General features: G+C 62.8%; 1 protein-coding gene across 5 annotated transcripts; it reads right to left on the reverse strand.

The window, feature by feature from the left end:
- Positions 1-962: 962 nt before the first annotated feature.
- Positions 963-19,887, reverse strand: P2RX2 (purinergic receptor P2X 2). 5 transcript variants are annotated; one of them, XM_039505190.1, is made up of 12 exons: positions 19,391-19,887; positions 12,851-12,986; positions 10,404-10,475; positions 9,749-9,824; positions 9,498-9,594; positions 9,026-9,106; positions 8,230-8,368; positions 6,652-6,782; positions 6,004-6,094; positions 3,138-3,203; positions 2,983-3,060; positions 963-2,296 (listed from the first exon to the last, which is right to left on the reverse strand). In XM_039505190.1, the coding sequence occupies exons 1-12, from the start codon at positions 19,549-19,551 to the stop codon at positions 2,207-2,209; spliced, it is 1,218 nt and encodes a 405-aa protein (XP_039361124.1). In that variant the 5' UTR covers positions 19,552-19,887; the 3' UTR covers positions 963-2,206. The 5 variants fall into 5 exon arrangements, with proteins under 5 accessions (XP_039361124.1, XP_039361122.1, XP_039361123.1 ...); XM_039505188.1 differs by having other exon boundaries at positions 963-2,524; XM_039505189.1 differs by lacking the exon at positions 10,404-10,475 and having other exon boundaries at positions 963-2,524.
- Between the last annotated feature and the right edge of the window lie 3,117 nt (positions 19,888-23,004).

Consider the following 23,004-nt stretch of genomic DNA (forward strand, 5'->3'; position numbering starts at 1 on the left):
GACTGAAAACAAAACCTCCTCCAGCCGCTCTCTTCCCCCTCCCCCAGCTCCTCCTCTCCTTTGGTCAGTCTCCCAGGCAGAAGGTGTCACTTCTCCCAACCCCCCTCCTGGCTCAGGTTACAGCTCAGGTGGCTTCCTTCAAGGCAAGTCCCCCATCCCCAGTGTAACTCCCCTGCAACATTCCCAGGTCAAATCCGCCCTGCTTCCTGCTCCGTCACAGGCCCATAAACAGCTGCCATGTAGCAGCCACACTGAGCAGACACCTCCCGGCTCCCGGCTCGCCTGCCCCATGGCTGCTTTGAGAGCTCCATGAGAGATGCAGTGGGAATACGGGGTGGGTTGCAGCATCTAGCCCAGTGGGGCCCTGATCTCGCTGGGGATGCCCAGAATCATCCTGTATGGCCCCGCTGGTGTAGGGTGTGGGGCTGGGCACCAGCCCCTGGAAAGAAGCTGGGGAGATGGTGCAATGAGATCCAGGATCTGCGCCCCCACTCCCATGCCCAGGCATCACCATGCTAGCAACCCACCCGGCTGCCTGGTGTCTAGTCATGAGGGCTCTGCCCTCCCCCATCTCTCCGGGTACGGGCCACGTGGGGGCTGCGCCGTCCTGCCTGGCACCTCTCTCTGGAGGAGCTCAGGATTCTGGCAGCTACGTGCTTCCCATCATGGCACGGGGCATGGGGGTCGTGGGGTGCTCCCAGGCCCCTGCCCCAAGCGGCTCATGGCAGGGGAGGTATGTGTAAGGGAGTGCAGGGGCCCTGCCTTTGCTCCACCCTGCCCCGATTCCACCCCCTTCCCCAAGGTCCCGCCCCTGAGCGCGCTGCAGCCCTGCTCCCGGAGTGACCTGAGCACTGGCAAACAGCTGTTTGGTGGCAGGGGAAGCACTGGGAGGGAGAGAGAGAGGGAGGAATGGGACCACAGCGTGCTCAGGGGAGGAGGCGGGGGACGGGGGAGCTTGGCTGCTGGTGGGTGCGGAGCCTGCAGCAGGAGCCCCAGGAGCCAGCAGGACCAAGCTTCTGCCCCCCACAGCTGCCTGTCCCTGGGCCCCCCTGTCCCTGGGGTCCCCATGCCAGGACCCCCTGTGTTTTACTGTAAATCCACCTTTGGATTTGGGGGCATCTCCATTTTCAGGTGCTCAGCCTGGGCAGTTTTACACAGGACAGGGGCTCTGCACTTCCTGGAAAATGAGGTGTCTCAAGCTGGGCCCCAAAAACCTGACCCCCCCCAATCCCTGAGCACTCCAATTAAATCTCTAGCCCTTAGTATTGTAACAAAACCCTTCAAAATACGACCCACGTGTCACTGATGCTGTGAACTCTGCCGGAGTCTGCAGGGAGCCTGAAACAGCAGCTCTGAGAGAGGTGATGTCATCTCAATGGCGCGTTACCTCTGAAACCTAAAGACGACTATTCAAATGTCAGTACGTTGCTGCTGCTCAAAGCCAGCCAGAAGGATGAGTGGCCATGAGTGGGCATGGCCGGGTTTGTGGGTGGCTCATGGGAGCGTGAGAGCAGGTTTCACAGCCTCAGTTCCATGGGGTGAGCAGGCTCCAGCACAGCAGGGGAAATGGGGGGAGCAGCTGTGGAGGAAGAGGAGCCTGGGGCGGGGCAGGGGGGGCTCCCTTAGGGGGAGAGTAGCAGGGAAGAGGTGATGCCCCGGGAGAGGCCAGTACCCACGTGCTCCCTCAGCTCATGGCACCCAGCGACCCAAGTGACACCCTGGTCAGTGCGAGTTCAAGAGCCGGCTGGGCCCGGGGAGGCGGCTGCGGCCTGCACAGACCAGCCTCTCTGTGGCTGGGCTCCTGGGGCTGACCTGTCGCCCCATCACAGCCCACTGGGCACGTTCACTGCGGGAGGGGCTGGCGCCGGCAGAGCAGGGGGTGTAGAACGGGGCAGGTACCTGTCCCACGCTGCCCCCGTGGGGGTCTGGCCCTGCCCCGGGATCTGTCCAAGGCTCCAGGGTGCCTGTGCGGCTGTTCGGCTTAGCGCTGGGGGCCTGTCTGGGCCGGGGCTCACTCTCCCCAAGCCCTGCAGAGAGTCGCAGGGAAGCTGAGGCTCTCCGGGAACTCTGCTGCCCACGCGGTGAAATCCGGATTGGGCCGGGGGTCTCCTGGTCCTCACCCCTCCAGTCCCACTCAGCCTGCCCTGTGGCAGTGTCCCCGCACTCTCCAGTCCAGCCACAGCAGCAGGTGGGGGGCAGAGGCAGCTCAGAGCTGGCCGGGGCCCTGGGGGTTGGCCGGCGAGGAGGCCTGGGTGGTGCAGGCGTTACCGCTGCAGCTTGGGGCCGGGGTCCTGTCCTGGCCAGACAGAGGAGAGATGGGGCGGTTAGTGCCTGGGCCTCGCTCCATGGCCCCACCCCAGGGCCCGGGGTATGGAGAACGACCAGGGGAAGGCCCGTGGGGTGGCTCGTCAGGCAGGCTGCGGTGCCCGGCTCCTGCAAGGAACGCCCAGAGCCAGCAGGGGCAGGGAGAGCCCATCCGGCCTGGTCTCTGGGCACTGGCTCTCGAGGTGCCAAGCGGCTGCATCTGTGATGGGCAGAAACACAACGTGTGACAGCAGCTGCAGCACGAGGGGGCTGGGCCGGGCAGGGTTCATGGCCCCCTTCTCCAGGGTCTCCGGAGCTAGTTCCACTCTCACTCCTGCCTCCCCTGGTAGCGGGGGGCCTCGCCGGGGGTCTCCCAGCGCTGCAGGGGGAGGATCTCTGCTGGGCTGTAATTCGGGGGTGGGGGGAGGTGCCCCAGGCACTCCCTCCCTGCTCTCGAGCATGGAGATGCCCAGTCACAGCGCAGGCAGTGGCGTCTAGTGGTGAGAGCAGGGTGCTGGGACTCCTGGGTCCTATTCCCTGCTTTGCCCTGCCTTGCTGTGTGACATGGCGAGTCGCTTCCCCGCCCCCGTGCCTGTGGATGGGGGCACCTCCCGGCCCAGGGGAGGGGGCACCCTGGCAGGAGCAGGGCAGGGCCGTAGTGCGGGGCCGGGCCGGTACCTGATCGAATTTCCGGGCGCTGTACGCATTGTTTTTGTTCAGGAAGGTCAGTAAGATCCAGTCGCAGAGGAAGGAGCCCTGGGGAGCAGGAGAGCGGGGTTAGTGCCCGAGGGAGCCTGTGCCAAGCATCCCGGGCACAGCGGGCACATACTCACCACTCCCACCGAGGTCAGCGCCGTGGCCAGGTTAATGATGGTGGGGATCAGGCTGAACTTCCCTGCCTAGGCAGAAAACCAGAGCGGTCAGCACCGCGCTCCTCACCCCCTGCCACCCCCCCGGGGCTCAGGGTTCCCAGCTTTGTCATATAGAATATAAACCCCAGAACCTCCCTTCCCCGTCCCTTCCCCTGGGCCCTGCCCCACCTTGTCCCCCCAGACTCCACCCCTGCCCCACTCCTCACCCCAGACCCCACCCCTGCTGTGTCCCTTCCCCCAGGCCTCACCCCTGCCCCACTCCTCACCCCAAACCCCACCCCGCTGTGACCCTTCCCCCAGGCCTCACCCCGCCCCACTCCTCACCCCACACCCCCCCCCTGCTGTGTCCCTTCCCCAGGCCTCACCCCTGCCCCCTCCTCACCCCAGACCCCACCCCGCTGTGTCCCTTCCCCAGGCCTCACCCCTGCCCCACTCCTCACCCCAGACCCCACCCCCGCTGTGTCCCTTCCCCCAGGCCTCACCCCTGCCCCACTCCTCACCCCAGACCCCACCCCCGATGTGACCCTTCCCCCAGGCCTCACCCCTGCCCCACTCCTCACCCCAGACCCCACCCCTGATGTGACCCTTCCCCAGGCCTCATCCCTGCCCCACTCCTCACCCCAGACCCCACCCCTGCTGTGACCCTTCCCCAGGCCTCACCCCTCCCCACTCCTCACCCCAGACCCCACCCCTGCTGTGACCCTTCCCCAGGCCTCACCCCTGCCCCACTCCTCACCCCAGACCCCACCCCTGATGTGTCCCTTCCCCAGGTCTCACCCCTGCCCCACTCCTCACCCCAGACCCCACCCCTGATGTGTCCCTTCCCCAGGCCTCACCCCTGCCCCCTCCTCACCCCAGACCCCATTCCTGCTGTGACCCTTCCCCAGGCCTCCCCTGCCCCTCCTCACCCCAGACCCCACCCCTGCTGTGACCCTTCCCCAGGCCTCACTCCTGCCCCACTCCTCACCCCAGACCCCACCCCTGCTGTGTCCCTTCCCCAGGCCTCACCCCTGCCCCACTCCTCACCCCAGACCCCACCCCTGCTGGGTCCCGTCCCCAGGCCTCACCCCTGCCCCCTCCTCACCCCAGACCCCATCCCTGCTGTGGCCCTTCCCCAGGCCTCACCCCTGTCACCCCAGACCCCACCCCTGCTGTGACCCTTCCCCAGGCCTCACCCCTCCCCACTCCTCACCCCAGACCCCACCCCTGCTGTGACCCTTCCCTCAAGGCCCTGCCCCTGCCCCAGCCCCTCCCCTTCCTCATGAGGCCCCACCCCAGTTTGCTTCTCTATCCCCCTCCCACAGTTGCTCGCTGCTCTTCCCCTCCCGCCCCTCCCTGCATGGATGGGGAGGGACTCGCCTGCAGAGCCGGGCCTGGGAGCTGTAGCTGCCCGATGCAGGCAGGAGGCAGCCCCCGCGATGACCTGGCTCCTCTCCACCTCCCCACCTGCAGTAACCGGACTTTGGGTGTCCAGTCAGTAGATCTGACCGGACACCATCAGGTCCCCTACCAGACATCTGGCCACCCTATGTGTGAATGTCAGTGACTCGGCCCAGCCTGGCAGCACAGGGTCCCCGCAGTGCCAGGCCCCATGAAGGGGAGGGGGCGCCGGGCAGGGTCCTGCAGTGCCGGGCCCAGCGTGGGGGAGGGGGCACCGGGCAGGGTCCCGCAGTGCCGGGCTCAGGGCGGGGGAGGGGGCGCCGGGCAGGGTCCCGCAGTGCCGGGCCCAGGGGCGGGAGGGGTGCTGGGCAGGGTCCCGCAGTGCCGGGCCCAGGCGGGGAGGGGCGCCAGGCAGGGTCCCGCAGTGCCGGGCCCAGGGCAGGAGGGGCGCCCGGCAGGGTCCCGCAGTGCCGGGCCCAGGGCGGGGGAGGGGGCGCCGGGCAGGGTCCCGCAGTGCCGGGCCCAGGGCGGGAGGGGGCACCAGGCAGGGTCCCGCAGTGCTGGGCCCAGGGCGGGGAGGGGGCACCAGGCAGGGTCCCGCAGTGCTGGGCCCAGGGCGGGGGAGGGGGCGCTGGGTAGGGTCCCACAGTGCCGGGTCCAGGGCGGGGACGGGGTGTTGGGCAAGGTCCCGCAGTGCCGGGCCCAGGGGCGGGGAGGCGCTGGGTAGGGCCCCACAGTGCCGGGCCCAGGGGCGGGAGGGGCGCCGGGCAGGGTCCCGCAGTGCCGGGCCCAGGGCGGGACGGGGTGTTGGGCAAGGTCCCGCAGTGCCGGGCCCAGGGGCGGGAGGGGCGCCAGGCAGGGTCCCGCAGTGCCGGGCCCAGGGCGGGGAGGGGCGCGGGCATGGTCCCGCAGTGCCGGGCCCAGGGCGGGGGGATGCCGGGCAGGGTCCCGCAGTGCCGGGCCCAGGGGCGGGAGGGGCGCCGGGCAGGGTCCCGCAGTGCCGGGCCCAGGGGCGGGAGGGGCGCGGGCAGGGTCCCGAGTGCCGGGCCCAGGGCGGGACGGGGTGTTGGGCAAGGTCCCGCAGTGCCGGGCCCAGGGGCGGGGAGGCGCGGGCAGGGTCCCGCAGTGCCGGGCCCAGGGGCGGGAGGATGCCGGGGAGGGGCCCCCAGGGCCGGGCCCCGGGCGGGGGAGGGGGCGCCGGGCAGGGTCCCGCAGTGCCGGGCCCAGGGCGGGGAGGGGGCACCGGGCAGAGTCCCGCAGTGCTGGGCCCAGGGCGGGGGAGGGGGCGCCGGGCAGGGTCCCGCAGTGCCGGGCCCAGGGTGGAGGAGGGGGCGCTGGGTAGGGTCCCACAGTGCCGGGCCCAGGGCGGGGAGGGGGCGCCGGGCAGGGTCCCGCAGTGCCGGGCCCAGGGCGGGGGAGGGGTCCCTGGGCAGGGTTCTCTGCCCACCTGGCCATGAACAATAACGTCGATGCGAATCCCATAGGCCTTGATCAGGCTCCGCGTGTTCGTCCCGTTGCAGTTGTAATATTTGGCGAACCTGGGCAGGAGAGAGTGGGACGAGGGGCAGTCAGAGCGGAGCGGCCAGGCCCGAGAGCGGGGGGCTGCAGGGTGTGATGGAGCAGGGAGTGGGGCAGATGTGACCTGGGAATGTTGCAGGGGAGTTACACTGGGGATGGGGGACTTGCCTTGAAGGAAGCCACCTGAGCTGTAACCTGAGCCAGGAGCGGGGTTGGGAGAAGTGACACCTGCCTGGGAGACTGACCAAAGGAGAGAAGGAGCTGGGCGGGGGAGGGGGGAGAGCTGCTGGAGGAGTTTGGGTTTTGGGAGTTGGGGGCTGGGGGGTGCAACGCAGGGAACCCCAAGCTGGGGGCTAAGCTCCCTGAACCCCCCAGAAGGACTTGCCTGAGGGGTCCTGGCTGTACCTACAAGCTCTGTTTTAGACGGCGTTGCTACTGTCCAAGAAACCTTCTGTGTTACTGGCTGGCTGAGAGTCCCGGTGAATCCCAGGAAGAGGGGTGCGGGGCCCTGACTCCCCCACACTCCATGACAGGGCCCTGGGGGTCACCGCCCCAGAGGAGCGGAGGGATAGGTCACCTGTAGTTGTAGCCAGAAGACACCTGAATGCTCTTGGGATCCAGCCTGCGGAAGGAGTAGCTGGGGTTGCACGCGGAGTCGGGCAGGTCCAGGTTACAGTTCCAGTTTATGATCACCCCAATAACGCCGCCCTGCAGGAGACAGAGAGCAGGGCAGGACCAACACAGCTCTAGCAGGACCTCAAGCTGCCCTGGGCAACACCTGGGGTCCTCACTTCCAGCCCATTGCCCCCCCCCCAGACCGCCTTGCGTCTCAGAGGTCCCCTCTCTGCTCCCCGTATCGGCCTGCTGCCCGTCCAGCCAGACACTTTCCCTCCTGCTCGCCCTGCAGGGCCCGCCGGGCTCCGGGAGCTGCCTGCCAGCCTAGCTCAGCACAGCGCCTGGCAGACTGGTGCTGGCACGAGGGAAGCGTGAAGGAGCTGGCTCTCCAGGCCCAGGGGGCGTGTGGCTCTGGCACCAGAGGGGACCCAGCAGCTGACCTCTGCCCAGTAGGGGGCACCCTGAGAAGAGAGGCCAGGATGGCGCAAGGCTCTGGGGAGTGGCAGAGAATGGCCAGTGAGCCAAAGGGCATTCACCTGCCAGGCCCTCCTGCAGCAGCTGGTGCCCCCCACAGGCACCCGGGCAGTGTTGGGCGCAGGGCGTTCAGCCGGATTGAGCGACATGCTGGGCTCGGCACGGAGCTGCCTGCAGGCCTGCGCTGTCTGTCTGACGGCGTCCCAGCAGCCTGCCACGGGGTGTCTCTGGCGTGCCAGGAACTCCCTGCCACGGCACCTGCTCGAGTGCCCCTGACCCTCAACGCCCCCTGTGCAGGAGGCAAGATCGGCAGCAGGATGGGCCTGAGCCGGAGCCTTCCTTCGGGGGAGACCCGAGAGCCACGTGCCCGAGAGAACCCAGCCCTAGGAGAGACCCGGCAGCAGCCACACCGGGCCAGAGCTCGAGTCCCGCCTCCCCGCACACCGGGCCAGAGCCCGTTCCCTGTCACCGGGCGAGCGTCCCCCCTCTCCGCACACCCAGCCAGAGCCTGTCTCCTGTCACCGGGCGAGCGTCCCCCCTCCCCGCACACCCAGCCAGAGCCCGTCTCCTGTCTCCGGGGGAAGGTCCTCCCTCCCCACACACCGGGCCAGAGCCCGTCCCCTGTCACCGGGCGAGCGTCCCCCCTCTCCGCACAACCAGCCAGAGCCCGTCCCGTCGCCGGGCGAGAGTCCCCCCTCCCTGCACACCCGACCAGAGCCCGTCCCCTGTCGCCGGGCGAGCGTCCCCGCTCCCCGCACACCCAGCCAGAGCCCGTCCCGTCGCCGGGCGAGAGTCCCCCCTCCCCACACACCGGGCCAGAGCCCGTACCCTGTCACCAGGTGAGGGTCCCCCCTCCCTGCACACCGGGCCAGAGCCTGTCCCCTGTCGCCGGGCGAGGGTCCCTCCTCCCCGCACACCCGACCAGAGCCCGTCCCCTGTCACCGGGCGAGCGTCCCCCCTCCCCGCACACCCAGCCAGAGCCCGTCCCCTGTCGCCAGGCGAGGGTCCCCCCTCCCCACACACCGGGCCAGAGCCCGTCCCCTGTGCCCCCTCCCGCACAGCCTACCCGTTCGGCCAGCGCGGTGAAGTTCTCTCCTGCCTGCTCCACAATGGAGCCCAGGCGGAAGATGGGGCAGTACAGGTCAGAGGTCTCGTTGAAGGTGCAGCCTTTGAGGTAGCCGCTCTTCTCGCCCTTCACGTTCCCTCTGAGGAGACACGCCGAGCGCTGCTGAGTGTCTCATCCCCCATGTACGTGAACAAACCCAGACCCCCGTGGGGCCCACAGCTGCCAATACCCCTGCACACGCCCGAACACGCTAGGGTGCCAACTTTCTAATTGCTGAAAACCAAACACCCTTGCCCCACCCCTGCCCCACCTCTTCCCCCGTGGCCCCGCCCCTGCCCCACCTCTTCCCCTGAGGCCCCGCCCCTGCCCCCCCTCTTCCCCATGGCCCCTCCCACCCCACCTCTTCCCTGTGGCCCGCCCCTGCCCCCTCTTCCCTGAGGCCCCACCCCTGCCCCCTCTTGCCCCGTGGCCCGCCCCTGCCCCCTCCCGCACCCCAACCCCTGCCCCGGCCCTGCATACAATGTCCCCACCCAGATGTGGCCCTTGGCCCACCCCTGGTCCAGACTCCTCTCTAGTGTTTGCTGGTCTGCGGTGCCCCGGCCTGCCCACAATGCATCATTCAGCCAGCTGCTGACACAACCCACACACCCAGAACAGCCCCCAGGCAGCGTCTCCCCCCCCCCCCCCGGTGCCCATGTGCCAGTGCTCTCGCTCCCTCCTCCCCACCCCGGCTCTGTTCCCGACTGGCCCCGAGGGGCGGCTGGCGTGAGACTCGCGGGTCACTGCTGAGCCGTACTTGGAGAATCCGAAGCGGGGGAAGTGGATGTTGTTCTTGATCAGGATGGTGAACTGCGCGGCCATCTTCCCCAGGGACTCGCTGGCGAGGGCAGAAACGTGTCAGCCCTTCCCTGGGCAGGGAGTTCCTCTTCCCCGAGCCCAGGGCATCGTCCTCCCCACCCCTACAAGTGATGGCCCCCCACCCCCACCCAAAACCACATCGCCCCAAAGCACGTGGGGGTCCCTGCTCCACCATGAGGGTGTTGTGTCTCTCCACTGCTGACACCCCCCTTTCCCGGGGCTAACCCATCCCGATGAGAAGGGGGGGTCCTGCCTCCCCCCAACCTAGCACCCCCTCCCTGCCCAGCTCCGTCTCCCTCTGGGGTGTCCCACTGGAGCTGGGTGCTGGGGTGAGGGCTGGGTGGCATCCCAGGGCAGGAGAAGGGTGAGGGGCTCCCAGCTCCCCCTGCACTCCCAGCGGCCCCCTCTACCTGACCGTCCGTCCGTCTTCCACTGGACACCAGGCGGTAACCTCGCAGGTCTTCCCCGGCCCGCTGTAATAGGGGACGCAGCGCCCCGTCCTCTCTCCTGCGGGAACAGACAGATGGACTGAGAGCGCGTCCCCTGGGGGTGGCAAGCCCCGCCCTCCCTCTGGCCTTGGGGTGGCTGAATGCCAGTCTCCGGCTGGCGCTGCCCCGTGCCCATGCTGCCATCCCGGCTGCCGGCGGCACTGCTCACTCACCGTTCCCCAGCATGTCCATCTCCCCAGCCACACAGTCGCTGTCGGAGCTGCAGGCGGCGTGAGGGACCTCCAGGCTCTGCGGGGGCAGAAACCAAGGTGTCACTGGGAGAGGGGAGGGACCCCTGGGACCCTGCAAAGAGGGCAGAGCTGGGGGAGGGGAGCGATGGGACTGAGCCAGTCCCCCTACCCAGCACCCTCCCTCTCACCCCCACCTCACCACCCCCTGCAGCCTGGGATGCCCCTCGCGTTGGGTGACCTCTGCCCCCTGCACTCAGCAGCCGGGAGCTGAGCGAGCTCAGCCCAGACCCAGGTGTGGAAATGGGGCAGAGCCGAGCAGGATGCCGGGAGCCAGAGAGGCCCAGTTCTGGCTCCAGGACACACCGCAGCTCCCACCCCCTGCAACTGGTGTCGCTCCCTCTCCCGCCATGCGGGCTGCCACCTACCCACCAGCCGCTGTGCTCCTGCTTGTCAATCACCCTGGGCTGGAGTGTGGGTCTGGGGCTGCCGTGGGGCAGCTCAAAGCACGCCCAGTCCTCCAGCCCCAGCCTCCTTCCTCACATCATTTCGCTGCCCCCAGCCAGCCAGGCCCCCTGCCTCCACCCCCCACCCCCGGGCTGTGCCCTGCCCTCCACCCAGCCCCGGCTGCCTCCCTCACCTCGGGGCAGCGCTCCAGAGTCTGGGAGTGGGTGACTTCCACCCGGGTGAGGATGCTGAACACGCTGCCGCCCTGCAGAGCCGACAGGGAGAGAGAGATGTTTTCCATGGAGCCCCCCGCCCGTTTCCCCCCCAGCCCTCACTGGGTGCCCGGCTGGCGATGGAGTGAGTGAGATCACTGGAGGGCATCCGCCTGGCCGGCCTCAGCCAGCGAAAGAGCAGCCAGCTGCCTCTCCATATTCCCAAGGGGGGAGGGCCCGTAAATCCTGCCCCCCTGCCCAGGCCAGTCCCTTCACCATTTCCCCCCGCAGGAGCCACGCCGGGCTGGCCCCAGGGCACACTGTTCTAGGGGTCGCGGGGTCTCGCTGGGCTCCCTATGGCAAGTAGGCAAGTCAGCGCACACAGGGGGATTGGCCCAGCGCAGGGGCCCTGGGGGTGCAATGGGGGGTGCTGGGACAGGGGCTCTGTGCCCGGCCCTGGCTCCGTGCAGCGCTCAGCGGGGGCTCTGGGGGTGCAGGGAGGAGCGCTCTGTGCTGGCTCCGTGCAGTGCTCAGCGGGGCCCTGGGGGGTGCAAAGAGGGGGTGCAGGGCCGGGGGCTCTGTGCTGGGCCCTGGCTCCGTGCAGTGCTCAGCGGGGGCTCTGGGGGTGCAACAGGGGGGTGCAGGGACAGGCGCTCTGTGCTGGGCCCTGGCTCCGTGCAGTGCTCAGCGGGGGCCCTGGGGGTGCAATGGGGAGGTGCAGGGAGGGGGGCTCTGTGCTGGGCCCTGGCTCTGTGCAGTGCTCAGCAGGGCCCTCGGGCTGCAATGCGGGGGTGCAGGGAGGGGCGCTCTGTGCTGGCTCCGTGCAGTGCTCAGCGGGGGCTCTGGGGGTGCAGTAGGGGGGTGCAGGGAGGGGCGCTCTGTGCTGGCTCCGTGCAGTGCTCAGCGGGGGCTCGGGGGGGGCAAGGGGGAGGTGCAGGGAGGGGGGCTCTGTGCTGGGCCCGGGCTCTGTGCAGTGCTCAGCAGGGCCCTCGGGCTGCAATGCGGGGGTGCAGGGAGGGGCGCTCTGTGCTGGCTCCGTGCAGTGCTCAGCGGGGGCTCTGGGGGTGCAGTAGGGGGGTGCAGGGAGGGGCGCTCTGTGCTGGGCCCTGGCTCCGTGCAGCGCTCAGCGGGGGCTCTGGGGGTGCAGTAGGGGGGTGCAGGGAGGGGCGCTCTGTGCTGGGCCCTGGCTCCGTGCAGCGCTCAGCGGGGGCTCTGGGGGTGCAATGGGGGGGTGCAGGGAGGGGTGCTCTGTGCTGAGCCATGGCTCCATGCAGAGCTCAGTGGAAGCCTGGGGGGTGCTGGTCACATGCGGGTGACGCGCTGTTATTAGCACTGGCACAGCCAGCGTTAGCGAGGTGCCCAGAGCAGCCTGTCTGGGGGCTGTCAGGGTCTGGTTGTTTCCAGGGGGACCTGGTATCAGGCAGGCGCTATTACAGCCTGTTGCGGGGAGGGGCAGCGTCAGGGATTCATGGGGAGGGAGTGGGGGAGGGGCAGTGCTTTGGCTTCCCAGAGGGGAGAGGGGTCACATCAAAGCCTTGTGGGGGTGCATGGGGAGGGCAGTGTCACAGCCTTACGGTGGGGAGATAATGTCAGGGCCTCGGAGAAGGGGTCAGATCACAGCCTGGGCGGGGGCAGCGTCACAGCCTTGCGGGGCGGTAATGTCAGGGCCTCGCACAGGGGTCAGATCACAGCCTGGGCAGGGGCAGCGTCACAGCCTTGCGGGGGTAATGTCAGGGCCTCGCACGGGGTCAGATCACAGCCTGGGCGGGGGCAGCGTCACAGCTTGGGCGGGGCAAATCACAGCCTGGGTGGGGGCAGCGTCACAGCCTGGGCAGGGGTTAATGCCAGGGCCTCACAGAGGCGGGGGGACAGATCACAGCCTGGGCGGGGGCAGCGTCACAGCCTGGGCAGGGGTTAATGCCAGGGCCTCACAGAGGCGGGGGGACAGATCACAGCCTGGGCGGGGGCAGTGTCACAGCCTGGGCAGGGGGTCAGATCACAGCCTGAGCAGGGGCAGCGTCACAGCCTCGCGGGGGTAATGTCAGGGCCTCGCGGGGTCAGATCACAGCCTGGGCAGGGGCAGCGTCACAGCCTGGGCAGGGGGCAGCGTCACAGCCTTGCGGGGGTAATGTCAGGGCCTCGCGGGGTCAGATCACAGCCTGGGCAGGGGCAGCGTCACAGCCTGGGCAGGGGGCAGCGTCACAGCCTTGCGGGGGGGGGTAATGTCAGGGCCTCGCGGGGGGGGGTGGCAGGTCACAGCCTGGGCAGGGGGCCGATCCCCGCCTGGGTGGGGGGCCGCGGCACCGCCTTGGCGGGGGGTAATGTCAGGGCCTCGCGGGGTCAGATCACAGCCTGGGCAGGGGGCAGATCACAGCCTGGGTGGGGGGCAGCGTCACAGCCTGGGCGGGGGGCAGCGTCACAGCCTCACCTCAGCGGGTTTGACGTACTCCTCCACGTCCCAGACCTTGCTGTGCGAGCGGGTGACGCCCTTCACCTTGGTGAGCACAGAGCTCTCGGGGCCCGTCTCGCTCTCCTGGTAGCCCTTCTGGATGATGAACACGTACCTGGGGGTGGGGGGAGCCGTCAGGGGCACACACACCCCGCCCAGGATCCGAGCCCAGCACTGCCCCCGCTGCTCTCACCTGGGTCCCAAGCCGCCAGGGGTGCAGCAGGTGGGGGGGAGGGACATATCCCCCACCTCTGCCTGCTCTATGGCTGGGGAATCCAAAACGCAAGGGCTTCTCCCCGTCTCCTGCAACCCCGCCCCATCCTCCCTGCACTGCTGCATTATCCACATCCCTGCCGGGCAGCTCCCGGGAGCTAGCCCGTCCCATCACAGATCCCAGCCCACACCAAGGGGGTCAGGTGCTGGGAGCACCAGGAAGGAGCAGGCAGAGACAGGAGGCCAGTGGAAGCCAGTGACGGGGCCGAGGGAACCTGGGGAGCACGAACGGGTGTGTGGGGCGCGGTGATGGTCTTAGAGGGTGAGTGATGCCGTGCGGGGGAGAGCGGGGCAGAGAGGAGCCAGGAGAGGAGGTGGCTGGGGACTCTGGGAGCAGGTCTGTCGCTGTTGGGGGATCCTGCACACCCCCACCAGGGCTCATCCGTCTGGGTGACGCTCATGCATGTGGCAGGTCGGTCTCCCCAGCCTGCAGGGCAGGTGAAATCCCTGGTCTTTGCAGAGAGACCCTCCCCTCACAAGGTCCCAGCTGGCCTTGGGCGAGGAGCCAGCCTGCAAGCCAGGAGACCACGGCTCTGGCCTCGGCTATTTACTAACGGCCGGAAGTGCTTCTGTGCCCTTCCTAATCCTCGCTATTAACCGAGCCCTCGCGTGCCAACCTCGCCACTCGCCCAGGGAGTGAAAGTGCAACTCACAAAACCCAGGTCTCGCTAAGCCGGGGGAAAGTCTCACCCCTTTGCCTTACAGAAGGAACGTGCCAATGTATGTGCTTGATTGAGCTGTGTGTAACCACTGGCCCTGGGATTCTTACTCTGGGCACTACAAACCCATATCAGAGCCTTGTAACCACCCTGCCCAACCCATATTGCTAAATGTGTGGGGGGGGGGAGGGGGCTAGCTGGATCCCACCTGGCTGGGAGGGGGTCCCAGAGGGGGCCTGGCATGGAAAAGGGAGACCCAGTGCAGGATCTTTGGGGCCAGGGACAGGGATTCACACTCAACACCTCCAGACTGGTGCCACCCCAGTGAGGTTTGCAGATACTGGTTCCAGCAGGGTTTCCAGAGACTAGGAAACAAAGGAAGGGCGGTTGGCTTGGCAAGACTGACCCAGGGACGGGAGCTTTCCACAGATTCCCAGGCCAGATGGGACCACATGGCACTGACTGAGAAACGCTGCATGAAGCTGATCCTAGAGCCAGGAACAGGATCCTGGAATCCCACCGCCTCTCAAATAGCGGGTGTGTTTGTCCCCCTCAGGCCCTGGCCCACTGGCTGCATTCACCAGCTGGCTAGAGAGCAAGCGTCATTCTGGGCAGTGTAATAGTTAGTGCTGCTTGAGGCCGGGGTGTCTCAAGGCCCTGCTAGCAAAGCCTTTCGCCTGCAGGTCACCAGGAATCCTGGCTCCCTCAGCCGGGATTCAGACTTATTTCCAGCTAACAGATGCTGGGTGGTCCCTCTTGGAGCGGAGGTGGGGGGGGGGTCCCTGTCACACACTCCCCGTCCCCGCCATGCTTTGCGCTGGTGAGCAGACTCGGCAGCGAGGCCGAGAACTGCATTGGCCATGGGCTGAATTATGCCGTGAGGAAATCGTTTCCGGATCAGCTGGGCGGTGTGTGTGACTGCCCTGCTGGGAGATCTCATTCACCAGCATGTGCGCGCGTGACATGGGGGTGGGAAAGAGGAGAGCGAGTGGGTGTGGGGAAGGAGAGGGCATGGGATGGGGGAGCTTTTAGTGGAAAGGGAAGTAGGGGGGCAGAGTGCAGAGAGAGTGGGAATGGGGGATGAGAGAGAGGGGAAGGGTCCGGGACAAACAGAGGGAGAAGAAAGTGGTATCAAGCAAAGTGCCCCAAGGGTCGGTCCTGGGGCCGGTTTTGTTCAACATCTTTATCAACGATCTGGAGGATGGGACGTATTGCACCCTCAGCAAGTTCATAGGTGACACTAAGCTGGGGGAAAGGTAGATACACAGAAAGGCAGGGATAGGGTCCAGAGTGACCTAGACAAATTGGAGGATTGGGCCAAAAGAAATCTGATGAGGTTCAACAAGCACAAGTGTGGAGTCCTGGGCCTGGTCTACACTACGCATTTATACCGAATTTAGCAGCGTTAAACCGATTTAACCCTGCACCCGTCCACACAACGAAGCCCTTTATATCGATATAAAGGGCTCTTTAAACTGATTTCTGTACTCCTCCCCGACGAGGGGAGTAGCGCTGAAATCAGTATTGCCATGTCGGATTAGGGTTAGTGTGGCCACAAATAGACAGTATTGGCCTCCGGGCGGTATCCCACAGTGCACCATTGTGACCGCTCTGGAAAGCAATCTGAACTCGGATGCACTGGCCAGGTAGACAGGAAATGCCCCACGAACTTTTGAATTTTATTTCCTGTTTGCCCAGTGTGGAGCGCTGATCAGCAAGGGTGGCGATGCAGTCCCAAATCCAAAAATAGCTCCAGCCTGGACTGTACGGGAGCAGGGGTGGCTCTAGGATTTGGGGCGCCCCAAGCACGGTGGCTCGCCGCGGGGGGCGCGCTGGCGGTCGCGGGTCCCGCGGCTCCGGTGGACCTCCCGCAGGCATGCCTGCGGATGCTCCACCGGAGCCGCGGGACCAGCAGACCCTCCGCAGGCATGCCTGCGGGAGGTCCGCCGGAGCCGCCTGCCACCCTCCCGCGGGACGCCGCCCAAGCGCGCGCTTGGCGCGCTGGGGTCTGGAGCCGGCCCTGTACGGGAGATACTGGATCTGATCACTGGATGGGGAGACAAATCTGTTCTATCAGAGCCCCGTTCCAAAAGACGAAATGCCAAAGCATTTGAAAAAAGCTCCAGGCTATGATAGACAGAGGCCGCAGCAGGGACTCAGCACAGTGCTGCGTGACAAGCGTAACGGAAAGCCAAAGAATCAAATGGATGCTCATGGAGGGAGGGAGGGAGGGGGGACTGAGGACTCCAGCTATCCCACAGTTCCCGCAGTCTCTGAAAAGCATTTGCATTCTTGGCTGAGCTCCCAATGCCTGAAGGGTCAAAAACATTGTCTGGGCTGGTTCAGGGAATATGTCGTCAATTTACCCCCCATCCCCTCCTCAAAAAAAAGGGGAAAAAATCATTTCTCGCCTCTTTTCAATGTCACCGTACGTCTACTGGATGCTGCTGGTAGACGGGGTGCTGCAGCGCTAAACAGCAGCATCCTCTCCCCTCCCCTCCCCTCCCTGGTGGCAGACGGTACGGTACAAAATGACTGATAGCCGTCCTTGTCATCATCCCGTGAGTGCTCCTGGCTGGCCACGGTGAGGTCGGCTGGGGGCGCCTGGGCAAAAATGGGAATGACTCCCGGTCATTCCCTTCTTTAAGCTTTGTGTCCTGGAGATTCAGTCCTGGCAGATGGTGCAATAGGGCTGGTAACCATCCTCATCATAGCAGCTGGAGGCTGAGCTCCTCTCCCCCCCACCCTTTAATGACTAATGGAGATTCTGTCCTGCCTGGACTATCATAGCAGCTGGAGGCTACCTCCCCATCATTTTATCTCACTAAAAGTCAGTGTTTCTTCTTCCTGCATTCTTTATTACTTCATCACACAAATGGGGGGACACTGCCACGGTAGCCCAGGAGGGGTGGGGGAGGAGGGAAGCAACGGGTGGGATTGTTGCAGGGGCAGCCCCTAGAATGACATGCAGCTCATCATTTCTGCAGGATCTCTGGGGCTCTGACCCAGAGCAGCTGTGCTCTCTGGTTGTCTAGTAGACTTGCCCCATATTCTAGGCAGGACTGACTCTATTTTTAGACAAAACGTAAAGAAAGGAATGACCTGGGGAGTCATTCCCAATTTTGTCCATGCGCCCCCAGCTGACCTCAGCTAGGCCAGCCAGGAGCAGACGGTACAATAGGACTGGTAACTGTCATCGCCAATTTCCAAAGCAGCAGATGGTGCAATAGGACTGGTAACCGTCTCTGCTATCTTGCAAAGGCAAATGAATGCTGCTGTGTAGTGCTGCAGTACCGCGTCTGTCAGCAGCATCCAGTACACATACGGTGACAGTGAAAAAAAGGCTAAACAGGCTCCATGGTTGCCATGCTATGGCGTCTGCCAGGGCAATCCAGGGAAAAAGGGCGCGAAATGATTGTCTGCCGTTGCTTTCACGGAGGAAGGATTGAGTGACGACATTTACCCAGAATCACCCGTGACACTGTTTTTGCCCCATCATGCATTGTGATTTCAACCCAGAATTCCAATGGGAGGGGAGACTGCGGGAACTATGGGATAGCTACCCACAATGCAATACTCTGGAAATCAACGCTGGCCTCGGTACATGGATGCACACCGCCGAATTAATGTGCTTAGTGTGGTCGCATGCACTCGACTTTATACAATGTTTTAAAAAATCGGTTTATGTAAAATCGGAATAATCCCGTAGTGTAGACATACCCCTGCACTTAGGGAGGAAGAATCCCATGCACTGCTACAGACTGGGGACCGAGTGGCTAGGCAGCAGTTCTGCAGAAAAGGACCTGGGGATTACAGAGGATGAGAAGCTGGATATGAGTCAGCAGTGTGCCCTTGTTGCCAAGAGGGCCAACAGCATTTTGGGCTGCATTAGTAGGGGCATTGCCAGCAGATCGAGGGACGTGATCATTCCCCTCTATTCGGCACTGGTGAGGCCACACTGGAGTATTGCGTCCAGTTTGCCCCCCCCCCCCCATTACAGGAGGGATGTGGAGAAATTGGAAAGAGTCCAGCGAAGGGCAATGAAAATGATCAGGGGGCTGGGGCACATGACTTATGAGGAGAGGCTGAAGGAACTGGGATTGTTTAGTCTGCAGAAGAGGAGAATGAGGGGGGATTTGATAGCTGCTTTCAACTACCTGAAAGGGGGTTCCAAAGAGGATGAATCTAGACTGTTCTCAGTGGTGGCTGATGACAGAACAAGGAGCAATGGTCTCAAGTTGCAGAGGGGGAGGTTTAGGTTGGATATTAGGAAACACTATTTCACTAGGAGGGTGGTGAAGCACTGGAATGGGTTCCCTAGGGAGGTGGTGGAATCTCCTTCCTTAGAGGTTTTTAAGGTCAGGCTTGACAAAGCCCTGGCTGGGATGATTTAGTTGGGTTTGGTCCTGCTTTGAGCAGGGGGTTGGACTAGATACCTCCTGAGGTCCCTTCCCGCCCTGAGATTCTATGATTCTATGAAAAGAGAATGGAAAGTTAAAGGAGGGAGGAGGAGACCACAACATAGACAGGACAGTAGGAGAAAACGACTATTAAACAATCTAGAAAAAGGCGATTGAGGGGGCACTGGAGAGCAGAGCAAAGGGAAAAGGGGAAAAGGAAAAAGAACAATTCATTTTACTACATTTTTACCAGAGTCAGACAAAAAAATTTTTTGGCAGAAAACCCCAAACCCGAGACCTGTGCACGTTTTTATTTGAGTTGAAATTTCGGGCGGGGGAGGGGGGTATGAAAACCAAAAACTGTTTGGGGGACAGGTTTCCTTTTTGGTACCACTGCTCAGGTTTTGATTTTCCAAAGGCAACATTTTTTTACCCCAAACCAATTTGTTTTTGCTTTTTTACCAGAAATGATTTTTGAAAACTACATTTTTATCAGAAATGTTTTGATCAAATGGAAAAGGTTTCAGGCTGGGATTGTCATTGAGAGGAAGAAAACAAAAACATTCTAACGGGAAACTAAAACCCCTGAAGTCTCCTGCAAACCATAATTGCCTTTTATTCACCAGCTCTCGTATTCCGGAGTCGGAAGGGTCGGTGCAAAGTGATGCAAGATGTAACCACATTGCAAAGGGCCGGGCCCAGCAATGTGCCCAGGCCGGGCTGGCTACGCTGCCCTCCTGCCTTGTCTCTGCTGTGTTGAATAAAACACTCCTTGTTGGTCCCCCACCCCCACCTCTTTTTCTCTGGTTGCAGCTATGTGGCTCACCCAGCTAACGACGTACCTACTGCAGGACCCTGTCCTAATCCCAGACCCCCCCAGTTCCATCGTGGGGCCAGCAGGGCCTCATGGCAGTGGGGCTGGACAGAACCTTGCGTCCCCTCCCTCCTGCATCTAACCCCACTCCGTCCCTTCCTGAACTCAGCAGCACAGGAAAGGGTTGAACTGCAACCCTTGGGCCAGATCCTTCTCTGGTGTAAAGCAGCAAATGGCTCCAATGCAGCAGAGGATCCAGCCCCCCACTCAGCTCTCTGTGCTGGTGCTGAGGCTGGCATGTCTCTGCCTGCCCCCTCAGCTCTCCCCACCCCATCTCTCCCAGACCCACACACTGGCTCAGCCAGCAACCTACCAGATGAAGTAGAGCAGGATCAGCAGCTGCACCCCTCTGTACATGATGCCGAGGTTGCGGTTCTTCACCACGATGACTTTGGGGGTCTCGTAGTTCCAGAACTCCCAGAAGCAGCGCCAGCAGCCCACGGCCCCAGGCCGCCTCGCCGGGGGCTCCTCCATCCGCGGGAGGGTCTAGGGAAGCCTCTGGGCTGAGACTGGGATCTCCACTCCCTCGCCTTACACTGGGAGAACTGGGAGGGTCCCAGTCCTACAGCAGCAGCAGCAGCCTCCCTGTACTGGTTTATACTGGGAGCTCCACTGCTCCTCCCCGCTCTGAAGCTGCCGTTATACTGGTTTATACTGGGATCTCCTTTCTCTCCCTGTCTGCAGGTTCATGCTCCGAGCCTCACTGAGCGGCACCACCCAGCCCCTGCCGCTCTCTGACGAGGGCACTGCATGCGCCGGGCATCCTCCCCTCCAGACCAGGAATCCAGCCCCTGAGTGCCCGCAGCTGCCCATCACTGCAGCACTGGTGCCCCCTTGTGGCCAGAGTAGACATTCCTGCTCCACGCACACAAGCTGCTCCATCATCCCCAATCCCGGAAAAGGAGTGGAAGGAAACTCGCGTTGTGGGTACACGCGCCGACCCAGGTAAGTCTAGGCCTGTCAGCCTGACATTGATCCCGGCAAGGATAATGGAGCAGCTGTGATGGGACTCGATTAATAAAGAATTAAAGGGAGGAGGTAATTAATGGCACTCAACATAGGCTAATGGAAAATAGAGCCTGTCAAACTAATGTGATGGCTTTTTTGATGACTTGACGCGTTGGTTGGTAAAGGTGATAGGGCTGATGTAAAACATTTTGACTTCGGTCAGGCATTTGATTTGGCACCACAAGATATTTTGAGTCTGAAACTAGAACACTAGAAAATCCGCATGCCACCCGTTACGTGGATGAAACACTGCCGGAATGAGAGGGTTCAGAATGTAATTTGAACCGGGGAATCATCACTGAGTGGGGGGGTGTTTCTAGCGGGGTCCCACCAGGATTGATTCTTGGCCCTGCGCTATTTCACATTTTTATCAGTGACCTGGAAGAAAGCACAAACTCATCATAGAATCATAGAATCTCAGGGTTGGAAGGGACCTCAGGAGGTATCTAGTCCAACCCCCTGCTCAAAGCAGGACCAACCCCAACTAAATCATCCCAGCCAGGGCTTTGTCAAGCCTGACCTTAAAAACCTCTCATCAGTGAGAATGTTTGCAGATGACACAGATAAATAAATAACAAAGAGGACAGGTCACCAATACTGAGCAATCTGGATCGCTTGGTATGCTGGGCAGAAGCAAACAAGATCTGTTTTAATATGGCCAAATGCAACATCGTACTTCTAAGAACTAGGCAAGCAGAGCGTACTTCCCGTGGGGGATAATCAGCTGAACAGTGCTCCCCTGAGGACAAAAGGGCCAATGTGATCCTGGGATGTATAAACAGGAATCTCGCGTAGGGTTATGTGAGCTCTGCATTTGACACTGGTGCAAACTGGAATCCTGTGTCCAGTGCTGGAGGCCACAATTCATGATCCAGTGGAGAGGGTTCAGAGCAGAGCCAGCAGAATGCTCAAGGGCTTGGAAAACCTGCCTTCTAGTGACAGACTCAAGGAGCTCAACCTATTGGCTTCTCAAGAGGAGTTTAAGGGGTGATTTGATCACTGTCTAGGCAGCAGTACGTACACGGGGGGCAGAATTCGACACCAGAGGGCCCTTCACTCTTGCAGGCAAAGGCAGAACAAGCTCCAATGGCTGGAAGTTGCAGCTAGAGAAATTCAGGCTAGAAACAAGGCATCGTTTTGTAACGGCCAGGAGGGTAATTAACCGGTGGAACAATTTACCCAAATCAGGGTGGAGTCTCCAACACTGGCCAGTTGTAAATGAAGTCGGATTTTTTTTAAACATCTGCTCTAGCTCAAGCCCGGGGCTGTGGCCTGTGATACAGCCGCTCAGACCAGATGGTCACAGCAGTCGCTGCCACCTTGGACTCTAGCCGGCCCTGGGGGTCAGGAGTGTTTCCCCTTCAGAGCTCCAGGGACACCGCGAGTGGCATTCGCCCTCGGAGTTGTCAGGGCTCCAGGACGTCACAGGCCCGGCGAGGGGGTTACGCGTCTCTACAAAGCTTTAGTTTGTGTTGGGTCTTTCATACAATCTAATGGGATGCTAGTGCGATGCAGAGGCTGCCGTGTAAAGGGTTAACGTCCCAGGGTGCGGCCCCAGTGGTAACAGCTCATGGCCCAGAGCAGTGGGCCCCAAACTTTTCACTTCATGCTCCCCATTGTCCCGTCCACACCCCTCCCCTGCAGCTCTGGGGACACAGACAGAGGTAAGGGGGCTGGGGCCACAGCTGGGAGCGGGGGCGGGGGCCGGGCCAAGAGCACAGCGGAGGCCAGGGGCCAAGGCCGGCAGCCGGGGTTCCGAGCGTGGGCCAGGGTGCGGGGTCAGCAACAGAGCCCCGGGCTCAGTCCTGGCAGCCAGGGCCAGCAGCTGGGCCCAGGGCCAGGAGCAGAGCTGGGCGGTGCTCTCTCTGCCGCCCCCATGGGTCCTGGGCTGGGCAGCTGTGCCCCCCACCCCGAATATTCCTCTGTGCCCCCTTAGGGGGCGCACCCCACAGTTTGGGGACCTCTGGCCCAGAGGATTACAGGGCCGTTGGCCTGGCTCTCGGTCTCATGCTCACACCTGCTCCTCCCGCACCGTATTTATATTGCACGTCTGTCTGTGGTTCTGTGGAGGCACCGAGCACAGCGTCACGTCTCAGCAATTTCTATGGCCCCGCACCTATGGCTGCCAAGCCTCCCCGTTTCACCGGCAGTCTGCCAGAATCAGGCTCTAGCGCCCAGAGGCTACTGAAGCCAAACCGGGAGATTTTAGGCAGCTGAAAGTCAGGCGGCACAGTGGGGCCAAGGCAGGCTCCCTGTCTGCCCCAGCCCCACACCGCTCCCGGAAGCGGCCGGCACGTCACGCTAATATATTCCAGAATTATGTTCACTTGCTTTGCAACATTACATTGTTGCCTCATATTTAGCTTGTGATCCACTATAACCCCCAGATCCTTTTCTGCAGGACTCCTTCCTAGGCAGTCAGGTCCCATCTTGTATTTGTACACTTGATTATGCCTTCCTAAGTACTTGGCATTTGTCCTTATTGAATTTCATCCTCTTTATTTCAGCCCATTTCTCCAGTTTGTTCAGATCATTTTGGATTCTAATCCTGTCCTCCAAAGTGCTTGCAACCCCTCCCAGCTTGGCAGCCCCTCAGACTTCATCTGTGTACTTCTCTATGCCATTGTCCAAATCACTGATGAAGGGATTGAATAGAGCCGGGCTCAGGATAGCTCCCTGTAGGATCCCACTCAGGCCCTTCAAGCTGCATTGGGAACCCTTGAGAACTATTCTCCGAGTACAGTTTTCCAACCAGTTGTGCACCAAACTTATAGTCGGTTCATCTAGGCTCTAGTTCCCTACTTTGCTTATGAGACGGTCACGGGAGACAGTAGCAAAAGGCGTCACTAGTGGGGGCATCACCACCATGGTCACTGAGCCTCTTATCTTCACCACCCCGTTGGGAGGCAGGGCAGTGTA

This window comes from Mauremys reevesii, linkage group 18, assembly GCF_016161935.1.
Source record: "Mauremys reevesii isolate NIE-2019 linkage group 18, ASM1616193v1, whole genome shotgun sequence".
NCBI lineage: Eukaryota > Metazoa > Chordata > Testudines > Geoemydidae > Mauremys > Mauremys reevesii.